Source organism: Pyrus communis, chromosome 6 (assembly GCF_963583255.1).
Source record: "Pyrus communis chromosome 6, drPyrComm1.1, whole genome shotgun sequence".
NCBI classification, from domain to species: domain Eukaryota; kingdom Viridiplantae; phylum Streptophyta; class Magnoliopsida; order Rosales; family Rosaceae; genus Pyrus; species Pyrus communis.
Genome location: NC_084808.1, coordinates 14,758,301 through 14,776,941, shown reverse-complemented (window position 1 = coordinate 14,776,941; position 18,641 = coordinate 14,758,301). Strand labels below are relative to the sequence as shown.

At 38.4% G+C, this 18,641-nt stretch overlaps 2 protein-coding genes across 2 annotated transcripts; one reads left to right on the top strand and one right to left on the bottom strand.

The window, feature by feature from the left end:
- The first annotated feature begins 1,028 nt into the window (after positions 1-1,028).
- LOC137735881 (protein NRT1/ PTR FAMILY 5.2-like) lies at positions 1,029-8,755 on the top strand. Its single transcript, XM_068475235.1, has 4 exons — positions 1,029-1,282; positions 3,697-3,914; positions 6,421-6,986; positions 7,765-8,755. The coding sequence occupies exons 1-4, from the start codon at positions 1,156-1,158 to the stop codon at positions 8,657-8,659; spliced, it is 1,806 nt and encodes a 601-aa protein (XP_068331336.1). The 5' UTR covers positions 1,029-1,155; the 3' UTR covers positions 8,660-8,755.
- A 102-nt stretch (positions 8,756-8,857) lies between these two features.
- Positions 8,858-13,187, bottom strand: LOC137735880 (protein unc-13 homolog). The gene is made up of 5 exons (XM_068475233.1): positions 12,513-13,187; positions 11,199-12,083; positions 10,521-10,967; positions 10,248-10,434; positions 8,858-10,133 (listed from the first exon to the last, which is right to left on the bottom strand). Exons 1-5 carry the CDS (start codon positions 13,107-13,109, stop codon positions 9,154-9,156), a joined length of 3,096 nt encoding a protein of 1,031 aa, XP_068331334.1. The 5' UTR covers positions 13,110-13,187; the 3' UTR covers positions 8,858-9,153.
- Positions 13,188-18,641: the final 5,454 nt, after the last annotated feature.

Genomic DNA, 18,641 nt, shown 5'->3' with positions numbered 1-18,641 from the left:
GTTAAACTGGACTCTTAAAAAAGCCCGTGGCCCCCTTTAAAGTTATTTATGGATAGTTTGTATATAAAGTCCCTATTAAAAGCTTTGTAAATGTTTGTATATGTTCCTTTTTTTCGACAAAACCCCCAAAAAAAAAAACAGACTAACCTTTGCACATATTTTAGAGAAGGCGGCAAGTCACATAACGTTTCACAAAACAAGTCTTGAAAAAGAAAAACGAAAAATAGAGTTTTACAGTTATATAATATAAAGAGGAAACAATGGAAATGGTCTTTCAATTTAAACCCAATTAGAATAATGGTTTCTCAATTAAAAATCTATGATTATTGGTCTCTTAACTCATCAAAACGTGTAGTTATGGTCATTTTCATCAACTCCGTTACAATTTCCATCAAAATGAGGCGCATGCTATGCACGTAAGGCTGAATCAATGGGCAATTATGGAAAACCAAATAAGAAAAATTATAGCAATCCCTCAAGTTTAACACAATTGAAGCGTTCCTCAACTTTTACCCAATGGTAATAATGGTCCTTCCGACATGACTCATTTTGATGGAATTCATGACGTTGATGAAAAAGATCACAGTTACACATTTGGGTAAATTACAAAAAACTACCTCAACTATTGGTGTCACGACACTTTCATACCTCATCTTTTAAAATTGACAATGTCATACCTCATCTTACGAATTTGTGCCAATGTCAGACCTCCGTCAGTTTTTCTGTTAATTTCTCTGTTAAGTGCTAACGTGGCTGGAGACAAGACCCATTTTTTATTAAAAAAATAATAAAATATTTAAAAAAATAATTAAATATTAAAAAATAAAAATAAAAAACAAAAAACAAAAAAAAAAACCCATCAACCTGTGTATCCTACACATTTTGATGAGTTAAGAGACCAATGGTCATAAATTTTTAGTTGAGTGACCATTACTCCAATTGCGTTAAAGTTAAAGGGTCATTGGTACAACTTTCTCTAATATAAAAATGCTTCAAGTAGTCTAACCCGACAGCGCAGTATTCAATTTGAGGTCTGTGTAAAAAGGTCAACTAAGCAAGTGAAGAATAAAACCGAGAGCTCTAGCCTCTGCTCTAGCTGCAGAAGCTAACTACTAGTTCTTGTGCTGCCAAAGGAAAACAAGTAAGCTAGGAATAATGGAAGGTGAAGAAGCTGGGCAAAGGAGGGTTGATGAGTATACACAAGATGGGACTGTGGATCTCAAAGGAAACCCCGTCCTCCGATCCAAGAGAGGGGGATGGAATGCTTGCTCTTTTGTTGTTGGTACGTATAACTTATCTCCCTCTCTTCTCCTTCAACACTCTCAAACTTCGAAGGATTATAGAACCTATTTGTCTATAGTTATTAGTTGCTCAATTCTCAGAAATCTCAAGGTTGGCCCTATAGGCACCGTAGGTGACTCCATGAAACTTGGAGGGGATTCGAAACTAATATATCCCTCCTGTTCTGATGTTTTAGTGGGCATGAGTCCTCAATACAGACTCAGAGAGTACGCCCTAAATAGGTCTTTCTTTAATGGTATTACTAAAACAGACTCAGAGAGTACGCTTTAAATAGGACTTTTTTCTAATGGTATTTATCTTCGCAATATTCGAAGATGATCCAAATTAAGCTCGGATTGCTCTTCTCCACTTCCCCATTAGCAGTGATTTACTACATTGGAATATGTTCAGAGAGACAATAGTTACAGAGAATTCACTAATTCTATGCCTGAAAATGCACACGAAGAAGAAGAAACTAAAACGTTAGTTACATACATAGTTTTGCTTTAACCTTTCATTAGGTTACTGGTTGACAAGCTAAAATTGTGCATTATTTATTTGACAGTTAACTGATCTGACCCTTGAATGAGGTTCTACCCACTGCCCAACGGAATATGATTCTCTCCTCTTTTTTTTTTTTTTTTTTTTTTTTTTTTTTTTCCTCTCCTCCTATTTGAACGGTCACAGTTAAGTCACGTCAACATTTTATATTAATTTTTTTTTTTATGGAAAGAAAGACAAAATAGAGAATGTAAAAGAAAAGGATGAAAAGTGATGGAAAGATGAGAGAAGAGAATCTTAATCCCTGCACAACCGACACCCATATATCTCAGTACCATACTTTCATATTAACTACAGTTTCATCTTCTCTTGTCTCAGCTGCAAATTAAATTCGCAATATTTATTTCCCTTCTCAGTTTTAAGTCAAACGTGGTTGGCCAACACTAGCATCGATGAGGAAATGCTGAGAGTACTTTTAAAATGGGACTCTATGTAGATCGTTTGATACTTTTGGATTTAATGTTAATTTTTATATTAATATTATAATATATTATATAAAAAATATGAGGTGATAGAGTTTATAGAGAATCTTACTTTTGAAAGCGGTCTCATTAGTATTTCTCTTGCACCAATAAGTGATTCGTTTCGTATCAATTTTTTTCCTCCACACATTTATGTTCACTTTTGACCTTCTAACTGAAAAAGAAAAAAGAAAAAAAAGTGTGCAGAGAGAGAAAAAGATATGCTGATATTATTTTTCTTTGCATTTACAGTGGTCGACCCATCTCTCTCTCACTCGTTCATACACAAATAAGTATATGCACATACATTGAAAAAACCATATAGTCTCAACGGTTAATACACCGAGATTCGATGTTAAATTGTTCATTTTACTAATATCGTTTGTATCAAAAACACATGCACACACAAGAAACCTTGCACCTGCCATAATGTCATAGGTTATTCACATGTAGGATATAGAATCCTTCTTTATATATTTGCTCTTCTCTTTTGTCCGGCCACGTTCATGGAAAATACAACCTAACATCATTACACTACAAGTTAAACCCACAATTATTTAAATGAAACATGCACGCTAATCAATCTTAGCCACTGAATCAAATAGATATATCTCTATAGATATTTAAAGATATATTGCTTTAGAGATTCAAAGCAAATTGTTAATGGCAGTCAGTTTGATATTTCAAACAAACAATACCTGCTGCTTTAGATATTTATTTTGTCTTCAGCTATCTACTCGGTCAGTCAAAACACGCAAATCCATTAGCACACTCAAAAAAAAAAAAAAAACCCTAGGTAGATAATATTCACATGCACCGAATGCAGATCGATCTCTCGTACCACTTTGTCTTCCACCTCATATCTACTAGTTTTTTTTTAGTATTCACGGGTGTTGAATTCTTGGGGACTAAATTTTTCTTGTTAGATTTTTAACTGCCTATTCAATTCTCTGTCTATTCATGCTATCCACCGAAATATAATGAAATTGTGACATATCACTATACTCTTCCCAATTAAATCTTGATAGTTAGATCTTTAGCTGCATAACCAGCTATTCTTTTTTTTGATGCATACAATATACCGAAACAAAATTTTCGTATATCAATATCCATGCATACCCAACTTGCCCTTTATTATATGCAATATTGAATGCCCACCAATCGTCAAATTCAGATATGAATTGAATTTGATAGCTAGATCCTTATAACTGTATAATCAACCATTCGTTTATTAGATGCATACCATGCACCGGAAATAATTTTCGCCTATCCATGCATACCCTACTTGCACTTTATTATACGCAATATTGAATGCCCACCAGTCCTTGAATTGTGTGTGCAACCCTTATGCTTCCCCATTGATTTGGTTTGACTTTATAATATTTTCATGCAGTGTATGAGGTGTTTGAACGCATGGCATACTACGGAATATCGTCCAACTTGATCTTGTATTTGACAAAGAAGCTTCATCAAGGCACTGTCACGTCTGCTAATAATGTAACCAACTGGGTTGGCACCATTTGGATCACTCCTATTTTGGGCGCATATGTCGCCGATGCTCATCTCGGTCGTTATTGGACATTCCTCATCGCTTCCCTAATCTACCTATCGGTACGTATGCCCTTCAAACTTCAACGTACTTCAGTTATCTCTGTCAAAACTGCACTGGCTAGTCCATTTTCTACCATCGTTTCAAACTTAAAAGCGCCGATATTATACTAATTAAGTCCAATATACATGTTATGTAATACTAATCTGAATCATACATTTTGAATAAAAGCACATGAACTTTGATTTAAATTCACAATCGATTGATGTGAGGCTACTGTCTAACAAGAGAACATTTCTTAAAATGAAACTTATGGCTCACAACATAGATTGTCGTGGTGAATAAGAATTTTCTCTTCAACACAGCTTCACACTTTCAAACCTTCATCCAATCCTTTAGTTTAACTTAGTAATAATATTAGTTGTAAACAATATATATATTTAGTATCAAATTAAGTTGCCATACAAATGTTTATACTTTATATTGTCATATTCAACTCGGTATGATATATTATCAAACCGTGAATCCGGATCATATTTTAAACAAAGATTCACTTTATTCTTATTTTAACAGTCTAACAAACCTAACAAATCAGACAATTGTCTAGAAAGAAACTATTTTCAATTATTTAGTAATTTAGTATGAAAAATCCCGTACTTGAATAAATAATGGGTAATTATTAATTAGGGTAGAAAATTGCAAAAACATGCACATATATTCCATTGCAGGTGTTTTCAACGAACCGTTTATTATATTAGTGCAGAACTGACGTAGGTCCTACACCAAACCAATTGATCAATACATAGTTGATCACAATTTAATTATTAATTACGGACCTATCTCACAATTTAAATTATATTAGATAATTATTGAGATTAATTAATGGTAAACTTCAAACTTTGGCTATATAGATCGAGAAACTCATGAATCACATTGGTCAGCAATACTTGGATTACTGATGTGTGAAAGTTTGACTTGGAAAATCTGTTTTTATATGTAAGGTTAAGGACGTCCTTGTCATCTAGAGTGTTGATGCTACAACTTGACTTTTCTATCTTCAATTTCTCTGGCCGGCCCCGGTACTAGTCTATGTCCTCATCCACATCTAGGTCTTTGTCTACGTCTACGTTTTAGCCTCTTTATTTCGTGTACGTCCCTCTAGTCAACTCCACATGTCCACAAAAACATATGCATGCGGATCTGGTCCAAATTACAGTTTATTGGTATTAATTTTTAGGAGTTTTAACGAAAAGTTCACGGTACTGTTCATTTTAACGAAAAATCATATTTTTACACTAAAAAATCGATCATGGTACTATTCATTTTACCTTTTGTTTTGTTCTTATCATTAAAACTCAAAGTTTTCAAGCTTTTTTCAGTAGTTTTCTTTAATTTTTATTCTTTGATTTTCTTCAATTTATTTGATACGAGATCGAAAATTTAGAAGAGTATGTGGAAAGTAAAAAAATGCACGTGGATAACACATCCTAAACTCTAAAAGCTTTTTTTTTTTTTTTTTTTTTCTCCAAAGTCTAAGGCTCTGATTGGTTTTGTTTTTCACTAAAAACTACTTCACTTTAAATTAAGCAATAAGAAATGTTTGGCAAAGCTAAAAATATCATGCATGTTTTAAAAACAATAACTTCTAGGCAACAACTTTTAAAAGTAGTTTGCAGGTTAATTTTAAAAGGTTCTTTCATAAAAAACGGAGTTGAACATTTAGTAAATATTTTTAATTTCTGTAACATCCTTATTAGTTTTTAAATGACATTAGTTATCCTTCTATAGACATTTTATCTCTTGGAGAACAAAGTGACTGCCACCACCAAACATCACCCCCGCCATTAGCACCACCTTCGTTGTCACCACCACCACCACCACCACAACTGCCACAACGTAACACCACCATTGTCATTACCACAAAACCATCATTGTTGCAACCGCCACTACCACAACCACAACTGTCACCACTGCCATTATCGCCACCCAACTACTATTGTTACCTTTGAACCCCGACCACCACACCTCATTATTGGCACCACTACCATATTTCTACCATTATCACTGCTAACATTGCCACTGTCGCCACCGCCATCGTCACAGCCGTTGTCACCACCACGTACAATTACAACCACCACCATTGTTCCATTGCCACCGCGAATGATGCCGTCACCACCATCATCTTTGAAACAACCATAAAAAAAATAGTATTTCTGGCAGATGGATCAGGACGTACCAAAAAAAAACTAATTGGTTGTGACGTTTGATTAGGGTCAAACGCAATCAACAATATTAGTTCATGATAGTTGCTATATCTTGTTGAAAACACTAATTAATTATTTAGGCAGCAGTTTTGATGTCTGTTTGAATTACTGTCATATAATGTTATTATTCTACTCAAATTATATACATATTTGTCTTTTTTTTTTTTTGTTAATATACTTTAAAAGTAAAACATTCAACCATGTCGTTTTTCATATTGGAGCATGAGAATATTAAACAGTACATGATAATGTTCCCGATACAAGAACTGTGGTTGTTAATTAACAAATTTTGAATAATTTGCAGGGAATGTCTGTATTAACCCTAGCAGTTTCACTTCCTTCCCTCAAACCACCTCCCTGCCTAGATCCCCATGTGGAAAACTGCAAGAAGGCCTCCACACTCCATTTAGCCGTGTTCTATGGGGCCCTCTACACTCTTGCCATTGGAACAGGTGGGACCAAGCCCAACATCTCAACCATTGGAGCAGAACAATTTGACGATTTTGACCCCAAGGAGAAGAAATATAAGCTTTCCTTCTTCAATTGGTGGATGTTCAGCATCTTCTTTGGGACACTCTTTGCCAACACAGTGCTTGTCTACATTCAGGACAATGTGGGCTGGGCCTTGGGATATGGGCTTCCAACTCTTGGGCTTCTCTTATCTGTTTTGATATTCTTGGCTGGCACACCATTTTATAGGCACAAGGTGCCAAGTGGAAGTCCCTTCACAAGGATGGTTGAGGTCATAGTGGCTGCATTGAGGAAAGGAAGTGTGACACTCCCTATTGACCCTAAGGAGCTCCATGAGCTTAACTTGGAGGAGTATGAAAAGAAGGGAAAATTCAGGATTGATTCCACACCAACCCTAAGGTTTGTGTATATACATTTCTTTTAAGCTATTGCTTATACTATCTTGTCTACTATTAGGGACGTAACTACATGGAGGGCTAAACGAGCAACACAAAGGCCCAATATACTTTTTATGTTCTAAACTTTTGTATGTGAAGATATATACCTATTCAATTTAACTCTAACTTGGCACAAACTTCTACCCTAACACAACACCGCCAAGTGTTTCCACATTGTTGTCATCCTGGTTACGCCCATAACTGCCACTTTAATGTTGATTTATGCATTGAAAATGAATTTCACACACTGTTTTTCCATGTACACATTTATGTTTATTTCTAGTCATTGAAATGAATAAAAATCAAAGAAGAATCAATGGACAAAAATAATCAAGGGTGTGCAGAAGGAGAAAAAGGTCATGTGATAATCACTTTCCTTTAGACATTTGATATTCTATATGTTGATGTTGAGCTTAAAATATATTTCAATGCATTATACATATAAATTCTAGACCTGGTGCAAATACTAATCTTAACGGGTGGGTTGGGTTAGGTTAACGGGTCGGGTCTAAAATATCAAGTCTAGTTGTGACTGTAGAGTAAGCCTGCAAGTTAGCCGGCTCTTTTATGAAGATTGGGAATTATTATTGGCACTCTAAAAATCTCATTTGACACTCCAAACTTTCTATAATTAGGAAGAAAAATACACTTGTAAGGAGTGTAGATTGAGATTTTCGGATTGTTAATAACAGTTCCCATGAAGATTTTGATTTTTGTAATTAATGTGTACATTCATACAGGTTTCTCAACAAAGCTGCTGTGAAAACAGGCTCAACTAGTCCATGGATGCTATGCTCGGTAACCCAAGTAGAAGAGACCAAGCAAATGCTAAGAATGATTCCAATCTTGGTAGCCACATTTGTACCAAGCACTATGGTTGCACAGATTAATACCCTATTTGTCAAACAAGGCACAACCCTTGATCGATCACTCGGAAGCTTCAAAATCCCCCCTGCAAGTTTAACCGCATTTGTGACCCTCTCCATGCTTGTAAGCATCGTGCTCTATGACCGGTTCTTTGTCAAGATCATGCGAAAAGTGACCAAAAACCCTAGAGGAATCACTCTCCTTCAAAGAATGGGAATTGGAATGGTTATCCACATTTTGATTATGGTCGTTGCATCTCTAACTGAAAGGTATAGGCTTCATCTTGCGAAGCAACATGGAGTAGTCGAGAGCGGAGGACAAGTTCCGATCACTATATTGGTTATGCTTCCTCAATTTGTGCTTATGGGAACAGCTGATGCATTTCTAGAGGTTGCCAAGATTGAGTTTTTCTACGATCAAGCACCAGAAAACATGAAGAGTCTTGGGACTTCCTTTTCCATGATCACTTTAGGAATGGGAAACTTTATTAGTAGTTTCCTTCTTTCAACAATTTCTCACATAACCAAAAAGCATGGCCACAAAGGATGGATTCTGAACAACCTTAATGCTTCTCATCTCGATTACTACTACGCATTTTTCACGGTACTAAACATCTTGAACATTATTTTCTTCTTGTTTATGACTAAGATGTATGTGTACAAGGCTGAAATTTCAGATTCGATAGAAGTGCTCACGGAAGAACTGAGGGAGACGACGTACAAGGTGTCCAACGAAGACGATTCAGGAAATAGGCCAACTAATAAGTGACTTAAAGGGTGACCCTTGTTATTGTTCTCAGCTTTATGTATGTTTGATTGTATTACAAAATTGTCAATGAAATGAGAAAAATAAAATATAAACATCTGAACAGAAACAGCTCTTGAATCTGTTTAGCTTTTGCAGACAAATTATGGCGTAAAAATATATTAAGAGTTGATTTGTTTTGCGAAAAATGACCTTCATAAACTCCATTTGAGCACAACGGCTATGATACAATACAACAATGTCCCAATTGGGGACGAGGATTAACAATCAATACCTACAAATCACAATGAAAAATTTGTACAATCATCTCTCCATCGCGATCCCCCGCAATATATTTGGTTTGGCATTGAAAGTTCTGTAGGCTTGGATACAATGCATGCGCCCCCTCACGTTTCCCTCGAATATTTCTTCTTTGGTCACAACGCCAGAAGTTGGTTCTAAAATGCTCCGTAGATACTTACACATTAGCCTCACATGTACATGAAAAACTATTCCCATCACCTCCTCTTTGCTAGTTGGAATGTCCTTTTCAAGAATTGGTTTGCTGCTTTGTCATTCCTGTGGCATAACACCCTCAATATTGTGTTTGGATCTGATCTATTCCACCGTCCTGTTGTCGGAGGCATAGGTAGCCTTTGCCCTGATCCCACAACTCCAATCCCGCTTTTTTCGCATGTCACAATGCTGAAATCCTCCACAAGTTGTTCAGTACATTGCCCCATCAGCTCCATCACCCCTTCCGCTGTCTCTGCCTCATGTTCCACCACATCCTTGGCTATCAACCCTTCTCCGCAAGTGCAAAAAACACGTTTTAAGCTGTCGAAATCTTCCTGTATCATCTCATGGTAAGTTCGGTAAAACACTCGGGAACTTCCTCCAGCAACCAAAACCATGAGGAATGCTTCGAAAGAGGCCTTCATTACTTCCTTGATCGCCAAGGCCTGAGCTTTGTCGGTGAGAATTGCTCCCAAAAGAGTGAGATTCTGCTTGATAATTCGCAACGCAGGTCTTATTCTTGCATTGGCTACATCACCAACATAGAGGCTTTCATAGAAGACTGAGTTTGAGTCGAGGAAGATCAAGCGATAGGCAGCGACTTCTGAGACATGTTGGCAGGCCGATTGGATGCCTGACACTGCAAATTCAAAGTAGGAAGAGGCATTGCTATGACTCTTGCGGTTCTTGGCAGAACGACTGCGAGGTGTTGAAGGAATGATTCGAGGTGAGAGGGAGAGGTTTTTTTCAAGAGAATAAAGGTGGGGAAGGAGATAATGCAAAGTGTTGAGGCGGATGTAGAGGCGTTGTGTTCCTCTACTCGTTGATGGGCGAGGATGATGACCGTCATTTGTTCCATTTGGGTGAAAACCTTCTGCTCCAATGCTACAAGGGCTAGCTTTTTTCCACAGCTTGAGGAACTTCGAGTCTCGATTGCATCTTGTTAGAGGAGGAAGTGTAGGGATATAACTCTGTTTCGAACCTGAGAAAGAAATATCCCTTGATCAACACAAAATTTTACCAAAATCTTAATTTTATACCAAAACATAACATGACATCATATTACTGATCCCTAATATGAAATAATGGCTCTTACCACAAGATGCGACAAATGAAGTATATTCCTTGAAGAGATGCTCCAACCCATCTGCAAGATCTTGAACAATATCTTCAGTAATTCCTACTGGAATTTCGAAGAAGTCATCCACGGTTTCCTTGGCCAGTTTCACTAGCTCCTCAGCTGATTGCGCATAAGGTTCTGATTTGGACTTTGGATTCCATGTCTACAACACAAATACTTGCTCATTTAAGCTCAAATTCGAAAATGGATTTTTATCAAATACGGTTATAAAGCAAGTGTAAAACATACCTCGCTTTCTTTCGCACGGTGAACACACTCTTTCCCTCTCTTTAATCTCTCATGAATCCATCTTTTTAAAAGGTTCATTATGATTGTATCAACTTCATACGGAACCATCTCTCTAACGATTGCTTTGCCGCCATCTTCACACTCAGCAGAGTCCTCAACCACCATTTGGAGCAGAACCTTTTCTAGTTTTCCTGCCCTTTGCAATATCTCAACTGTCTCACCTGAAAGCGTGGAGACTCCATTTAAGTATTGCTTCAACACAGCTCCATAGCAGTTGTGCAATGTCACAGCCGCGACACCAGCTGCAATTGTGTGCCACCTCTTGAGTATAGGACTGAAGCTTTCCCTCTCTTTCAAGGCCAACTCCTCTGTCTCTTGAGCTAACTGAAACAACGTATCAGTCACTGCGTCTTCTGCCACTTCAATGACATTTCCAGCTTCCATAATCTACACAAAAATGTGAAGATGAGAAGCATATCTCTATTACATTTGTACGGTATAATGGGAAGTGTCTATTGTCACGTTGGCATGCTATTTTACCAAACTGTGAAATCATGTCTGGTCTTGATTCACTGTTAGATAACATAACATACCGGATATCTGGTTAAAGAACATTACTCATCTATAATGATAAGTAAGGAGCGTGTCAAACAAGCAAATAGGTTGCAGCATATAAACCTTTGCAAAAGCCTGTTTCATAGAAGATCGAATGTAGCAGTCCACACGGTCACCGGAGTTGTCCACCACCTTTATATCACCTTTTACTCCTCCTCCTCTTTCTGTGATTGTAACATCTTCACCCAAGATCTTGGAGGATGACAAGGCCAAAGGGAGAAGGTTCTCAATTTGGCCAACTGTACCTCTTTGGAAATAATCATGGTACCGAAGCAATTTCTTCTCCGCCCACCCCTGCATTGAGCTCAACACCGAAGACAAAATCTTGACATACAAAGCCTCCCTATCCGGCCTCTTGGCATTGTTCGCCACTTCTGCAAGCATAGCATGAGCAGCACACAAAAGGTCGGGCTCAATCTGTGCAGTTTGCACGTATTGCTGAAACAACACCCATGTAAAGCACACATTGTGTATTGGCCTAGTGATCCCCAAGGTCGACCATGTCTTCTTCATCAGCTCCAGCAGTTCATCGACTTCATCTAATACTAATGTCTCATCTCTGATGTCGAAAACTGATTGAAGGAGAGCAACATAGAGGTGGATGTTGAGGGGGTAGCCATCAGCCCAGTGACACACATCTGTTGGAGTTCCGTTGGAGCTACGCCAAGATAAAGAGACTACAGAGTTGCAAAGGGTTCTCATGGTGTCTGAGTTCTTCCCTGTGTCTATGGCTTTGGTGTCACCCGCTCTAATGATCTCTCTGAGACGCAAAGCGAATGTGTTGGACTTGTCTAGTCGGATTGAAGGGTGCAGAAGAAGACCAGCTTCCAGGATTTTGAGCTGCCGCTTTTGCCAGTAATGGTACTCATGGGAGTCGTTGAATTCGGATGGCTTTAGATGTCGAAGGAGTTCTAATGGGAGTATTATGGTCTCTGCTCGCCTACCCATCTATATTAGGAAGAACATGATTAATTAGAGACCAAATTCAATGTCATTGAACTAGTGCTACATGCATTATGCATCACATTTTCCTACTTCGTAAAATTATTTGTATCATATTTATAGACCACATCACAAGTCATAAAAGTGAGAGTTGTTAATATAAATGGGGATTATGGGATTTTGAAGAAACTACGGAATGTAACATTCTCAGCAATTATCATTTGTTACAAGTTAAATTAAACAAGATGAGAGTGAGAAACTCAACTTTTACTTTGGGAGTGCAGAATTGTCATGATTTTCGTGCTCATTCTCATCAATTACCTTAAACTTTTACTTTGTGCTAAATTTCATAATTTGCATTCATTAATTAATTATAAAGCAAATGCATGGAACATTTGCATGCATGGAGATATCTAAATTGAAATGAATACGTACTTGGCCTACGAGGGTCCTCATGAGCGTCTTCCGCAGCCGATTATCGCTGCCTTCCGTGACCCTCATCTGCTGCCTCATGATCTCGGCCGAAGTCATTGGCCGCCTCGGCCTCGAGGGTGGCAGGGTGTACGACATCCCGGGGGAGCCACTACTATTCGATCCGTTTGGCGAGGAGGGACTTGACCATCCACCATTTCCGGCACCTGAAGTCATCCTCCTCGACGGAGACCGCTTCAGCATCTTCAGCCCGAGCGCCCGCTTCACCCGGCTTGTCGGTGTAGTCACCACCCCGTTTACCTTCGATCCCAATCCGGACCCGCTCCCCTCCCCACCATTACTATTGCTGTTGTTGTTGTTGTTGTTGTTATCTTGGTGATTGGAGTAGAACACGAGGGCGTTCCGTCCCCCGAAGCCAGGGGATGACCGACATGCCGTGAAGAAGATCTCGTACGTGGTCTCGCGCACCTCATCACGGTCGATGCCCTCGAGCTTGCCGAAGGGCCAGACGAGGTCAGGGTCGGAGTCGTGGTAGTCCGGACGGGGGGCAAGAAGGGAGCTGCATAGGGACTCACGGCGAGAGTGGTGGTGGGGTCCCATGGAAGCTGGGGCGGGGGCGGATGAGGGAGAGGGAGATGATGTAGCGGTCGGAAGTCAGATATCCGGCGGAAGAGACAAAACGGGCATTTCTCTTAAAAGAGAGAGGAGAACAAGGAGCGAGGAAATAAATTAGGGAGAGATGCGATTGGTTATGCTGATGCCAGCGGGTTTGTGTTGGGAGAGAGAGAAAGAAGAGAGAGAGAGAAAGGGGAGAGAGGAAGGACCCAAATAGGAGGAGGAGGGCTGTTTGTGTGGAGTGTTGGGATATCGGTCGATCGATGGCTTTGCCAACGCTGTTGTGCGAAGAAAACGAGAAGCAATGCGACATAGATAGCAAAGTCGCTTCCGAATATTTGCTGTGTAGCTCCTGCTTCTTAATTTAATATTCTCTTTTAATTTAATTAATTAAATTATGATTTGTCATCGTTTTGCATTGTAATCATATGAATACTGTTTCCAAATAATTTGGAATACGTCCGTACGTATTGTAACGTGGGAAATTGATTGGGAAAGATACTTGGATTAGGGTGAAATGGAATCTGTTCATCACCAAACAGATTGATCACTAACAATAAAAGCTAGCTAGCTAGTTAGTTAGATTAGATACTACTTACACTACTCCAGCTCATTGAGAGAAGAATGATTTAGATTCATACACCTACTTGCCAGAAAATTGTTTCCTACATTTGTATTCATTATCTGGTTTTTTGTATACTGCAAAACCCTAATACATAAAATACTAAAATACTCTAACATAAAATACACTAAATTACTATTTTTTTCTAAACACCCCCCGTCAGACTCATGATGATAAAGAACATGAGTTTGCTAAAAAGAAAATTGAAGCTAATTGTTGATGTCAATTCCAATGTGAACTTTGATATACTAATGTCAATTGAAGATGAGGCACAATTAACGTTTAGTCTAAATCAAGCATAAGCGGCCAATTTTTGTCCTCCAAACCCTTTATTTATAGATGTATTATAGTCTTCGGGAATTTTTAATAATTGTTTTAATGTTTATTAGGTCAAAATATCTAAACCCTTATTTTCTAATCTTAAAAAAGGGTTCGCCTACTCCTAGTCTTAAAAAGCAGCTACTATTCAAACAAAACACACGTTTCATTTGTGGTTGGACAAAGCAAAACGACGTCATTTCTGGTTTAGGGCATTTTAATTTTTTTTCCCTTTTTCCTCCTACCGCGGCAACTTTTGCCTTCCAAGCCGCACTGATGATTCCAAGTTGCTCCTCAGCCATTTCTAAGCAGTGTCGAGCCAGTCTCAGGCATATCTCGGTGAATCTGAAGAATTGGTGATGACTCACTGATACTAGTAGTTGATTTCCGGTATATAATTGGGATTAATCTAATCTTAATAATTAAATACGCAATGAAAAATAAATAAGAATTATGATTTATAATTCCAATTACATATAGGGTTGGTTGTAAATAGATAATGCAATAAATGAAGAAGACCAATGAATTAGTACTTATGTGAATTCTTAGTTGTGTGTGCACCACTTTGTATGATCATTCTTGTGCTTGTATTCATGAAGATTCACGAGAAAGCTTTCCAAGTGTTGAGGAGTATCTATATTGATAAACCAACAATGGAAGATGGAGTGCGGACTCGATTGTGCTAGCATGATCTCTCACTTGGAATAATTACGGTCGGCACACTAGGGAATTTTGGCTAAGGTTTCTCTCTTTTCTATGAGGGACGAATCTTAACCGTTAGGGACATATATGCGATTTCCCGTCTTGAAATTTATTCTTATATAGTTTACAATTCTGAGAAAAGTGATTTAAAGGGCACTTTGATCATTTTAAATTTTACTATGATGTTTCGAGATTGGTTTATAATATTGGTTTATAATAGATGAATAGAAATAGATCCAACGAGCGTGTTGGAGCAAACGAAGCCCAATTCCGAGTTAAAACGAATAACTTAGAAGTGGTTTAAATTGGAGGGAATTTTGATTTTTTGCCAGATACTACAGATAGAAAGTTGAACCTCATAATCAGAAAAACCTTGACTTTTCAAAAACATGAAGTTGGCCCAGCCCATATGCGTTTTCAGGCGGCAGGGTCAACCACACTTGTTTGTGACACAACTTTTGACTCAGTCGTATCTCTTGATTCCGACCACTGTTTTGGGTGATATTGTTTTGACATAAAGTTCTCAATGAGATTGACTTCATTGTGGTGTCCTTGGATCCATTGTATTTTTCGAAGTTATCCCAAGAAGCTCGCAGGTCAAAGCGTTGGAAGATTAGGTAACGAGGCAAAATCATTCAATAGTTAGAAACGAAAAGTCACGATTTAACAGCCATTTTAGCTTCGATTTTGATGATTTTTAATAAATACAATCCTAAACCTTAGAAGAAAATGATGAACAAACTCGATCATCAATTTAAAATATCTACACTAGTGGCTACAACAAAAGCTTATGTTCTACTTAATGAAAATATAGAATAAACTCTAAGGGGCATTTGTTTGCCCTCTCTAACACTCACTGGACTGGACTGAACTAAGGGTTAGTCCAGTCCTATGTTTGTTACCTGCAGAGATTGGGTTTAACAACACAAAATTTCACTCAGCTCGACTAACCATGGGGCTAGCAGTTCTTAGTGACACCCCCCAAAAACCATAGGACTAGCTAAGACCGACCAATTTTCAAATCCGTTTCATAACCAGTTTTCACATAAATACCAAATTGGAGCTAGGAGTTAGGGGATTCTACTTGAATTGGGACCAAAACGGAGGTCGAAGGTGGCCGAAAAATGGCCTAGAAGTCTCGGCTAGTTTGGGTTTCTTTGAATCTGTGACAGATTCAAGAGTGCAAAGCTTGAATCTGGGTCCAAAGATGGTAAGGAGTTTGTTAGTGGATCTAACTTCATCCAATATGACAAGGTTTGACCGAGGAAAACACGTTGGGAAAAGAGGTTTGGTAATGAGGGTTATGTTCAAATAGCATGCAACTAGGAGAAATGGAGGAAGGATAGAGAGATAGAGAGTGGAATCGATAGGGAGTTGAAATGAAAATTTCCGAGAGTCCAGTCCGGCGAGGTTTGATCTGGGGAGGAAGAGGGAGAGAGTAGGACAAAGAAGGGAGAAAAAGAGGGACAAAGTGGAGAGAGATTTTTCAGTGTGACTATCACAGGAGGTGGTACACCATGTGTCCCTATATAAATGGTGGGTTATGTGTTTTAAAAAGGTTAGTAACTTAAAAATTAAAATTTTCCACCACTTACATAAAAACATGTGGTGTACCATCCGTGTTCCCATCACAACTAAAAATTTCTCCAAAGTGGGACAGGGAAGGGAGAAAAAGAGGGAGAAAAAAAAGGGATTAATAATTGTGAATTAAATAATGCAATATTAGAGTTTGTAAATTACGCTACTTCTTAGTCCAACACTATACTAGACACTTCTAGTTTAGTTTATTCTAAGTCAAACCAGCTTAGTTCCTGAAGCTAGTCCAGTCCAAGATAGTCTGGTGCAACAAACATACCATAAGTGTTTTGGGATCCAATTTTGTACTCGTTTTCTGTACTTTTCTTTTCCTACAAGTAATATGGTTGTTTCAACATTTTACAACTTGCTATGATGCTAAGGTTTTACAAATGATTTGAGTTTTAAATTTTAATGCTGGTGAAGTAACTTCGTGTTAGGATGCCATATGGCATCATCTTGTGGTGACAGTGATATAACCCCACACTCTGCTTCTGCTCAATGTATAAAGAGATGTATGTTTCTTATTACGATATCAACAATTACAACAACCACCTCCTTCTTACAATATTTCCTTTCTTAGAGTGACTAAGTAGCTTCCTTCCTAAGTCGCTCACTAACCACCTTAACAGCAACAATTCCTAACTAATCTCTACATTCCTGCCCAATTGTCACAATACACAGCAACCTATCGGACAATTAGAGTTGGGTATTAGCATAAATGCTAGGTTGTTCTGTTATCCTTCTCCGTTGTATAACGCGGCAAACGTCGCGCAAGACCATGGAATCGAGAGTTTCCAATCTAGAAACCAAGTTCGATGAATTCAAGACTTGTCAGGCCAAATTTCGGAACGAATTCAAAGCACGCCAAGCTGTGATCTTACTGTGAAATATGGTGGTGAATCTTCTGCAGCTACACTGGTGCATCAACCGCTCATTAAAAGGACATCTCCTATCTCCCGTGAAATCGAATCAAGTCCTTCTCAAGCTTGAATCCTTCCACGGAAAAATATTCGAGCCCGAGAGAAAGTAGACGAGTTTTTCTCTCAGTTTCGTCAGAGATAAAAGCCTAAGAGTCGTCCTTGTTTGCGACCAAAATTGAAGAAATTCAAGAAGGTTCGCAACAAACACCACAACGACAAGCAACGAGAAGCCTCTGTACCAATTCTTGGCTTCCAATCATTGCTACCAGCAACAAGGCTACTTCTTGATTCTACTTGCATTCTGGGTTCTGCATTCCTTGTATCTAATGTGCAAAAGTCGAATTTCACAGATCATGGATACGAAAGGGTTGGTTCTGTCAAAGAAAGATTCAAGCCTCCTGATTTTTCTATATCTGATGGCGTTCACTTGGGCCACAACGTGTTCGACGAATTGCCGCACTCAACAAATAATTGTGTTCTTCAATTAGGCTATCATATGCCGATTTCTGACTCTGGAGGTACACTTATTACTGGGCATTTTACTTCCAAATTTCAGGTCAAAGATGCTTACGATTCTAAATTTCTTGTTTGTAATGGTGAATTCTTGCAAAATGGTACTACGGATCTTCGAGACGAAATTGAACTGGTTGTTTCAAATTTTTGTGATAAGAAAAGTGATGAATCCAAGATAATGGCAGTGGGTTTTGTGGGTTTCTATCAGTTTATGAAAGCACAACCATCAATTCTTTAGAATGAATGCCAAAAAGAATTGGTTGGAATGTATGCCCACCATGTGTTTGTTGGAATGCAGCAAAGTGTCAAAATTGTTTCTTTGAAGCTTGGCTTCCATGTGTCCATTCGTGACAAAGGCGGAACAACTATTCAAGGACTCTTTAATTTGAAATCTTCAAGGGAAGTTGAAACCACAATTTTTAGGTGGTTTTTACAACGATGCAATTGTTGTTGTTGGTTTTGAATTCTACTACCTTATGGGAATTCGAGACAAGGGTGGAGGGTACTTAATCATATCTGAGTATAAGATGGTACTAAGGTTTGTTAGGACAAAAGTGGCAAATGATTTGATCATACGAGTTGGAAACTCCAACTTTTACTTGTACAAGCTTCCGATGGTCATGAGAAGTGGTTACTTGAATCGACTAGTATTCCAGAGAATTAGTGTAGGGAGAGATGCCAGCCCTAGAATCCAGCTAGACAATCTTCCAGGCGGAGCAAAAGTTTCCGAATCTGTAGTCAAGTTCTGTTATGGTTGGACGGTTGATCTAACCGCTGCCAACATAGCTCTGTTACATTGCGCTGCACATTTCTTGGAAATGAGTGATGATTTCGAACAAGGAAATCTGATTTCCAAAACCGAGA

What these genes read in the sequence shown, in the direction of transcription:
- LOC137735880 (XM_068475233.1), bottom strand. Translation starts at nt 13,109, where the DNA reads ATGGGACCCCACCACCACTCTCGCCGTGAGTCCCTATGCAGCTCCCTT. An exon ending in TGAAACAGGCTTTTGCAAAG is followed by an intron (nt 10,968 to 11,198) that starts GTTTATATGCTG and finishes ATTTTTGTGTAG; the next exon opens with ATTATGGAAGCTGGAAATGT. An exon ending in TTCATTTGTCGCATCTTGTG is followed by an intron (nt 10,134 to 10,247) that starts GTAAGAGCCATT and finishes TTTCTTTCTCAG; the next exon opens with GTTCGAAACAGAGTTATATC.
- LOC137735881 (XM_068475235.1), top strand. Translation starts at nt 1,156, where the DNA reads ATGGAAGGTGAAGAAGCTGGGCAAAGGAGGGTTGATGAGTATACACAA. An exon ending in TGCTTGCTCTTTTGTTGTTG is followed by an intron (nt 1,283 to 3,696) that starts GTACGTATAACT and finishes ATTTTCATGCAG; the next exon opens with TGTATGAGGTGTTTGAACGC. An exon ending in GATTCCACACCAACCCTAAG is followed by an intron (nt 6,987 to 7,764) that starts GTTTGTGTATAT and finishes ACATTCATACAG; the next exon opens with GTTTCTCAACAAAGCTGCTG.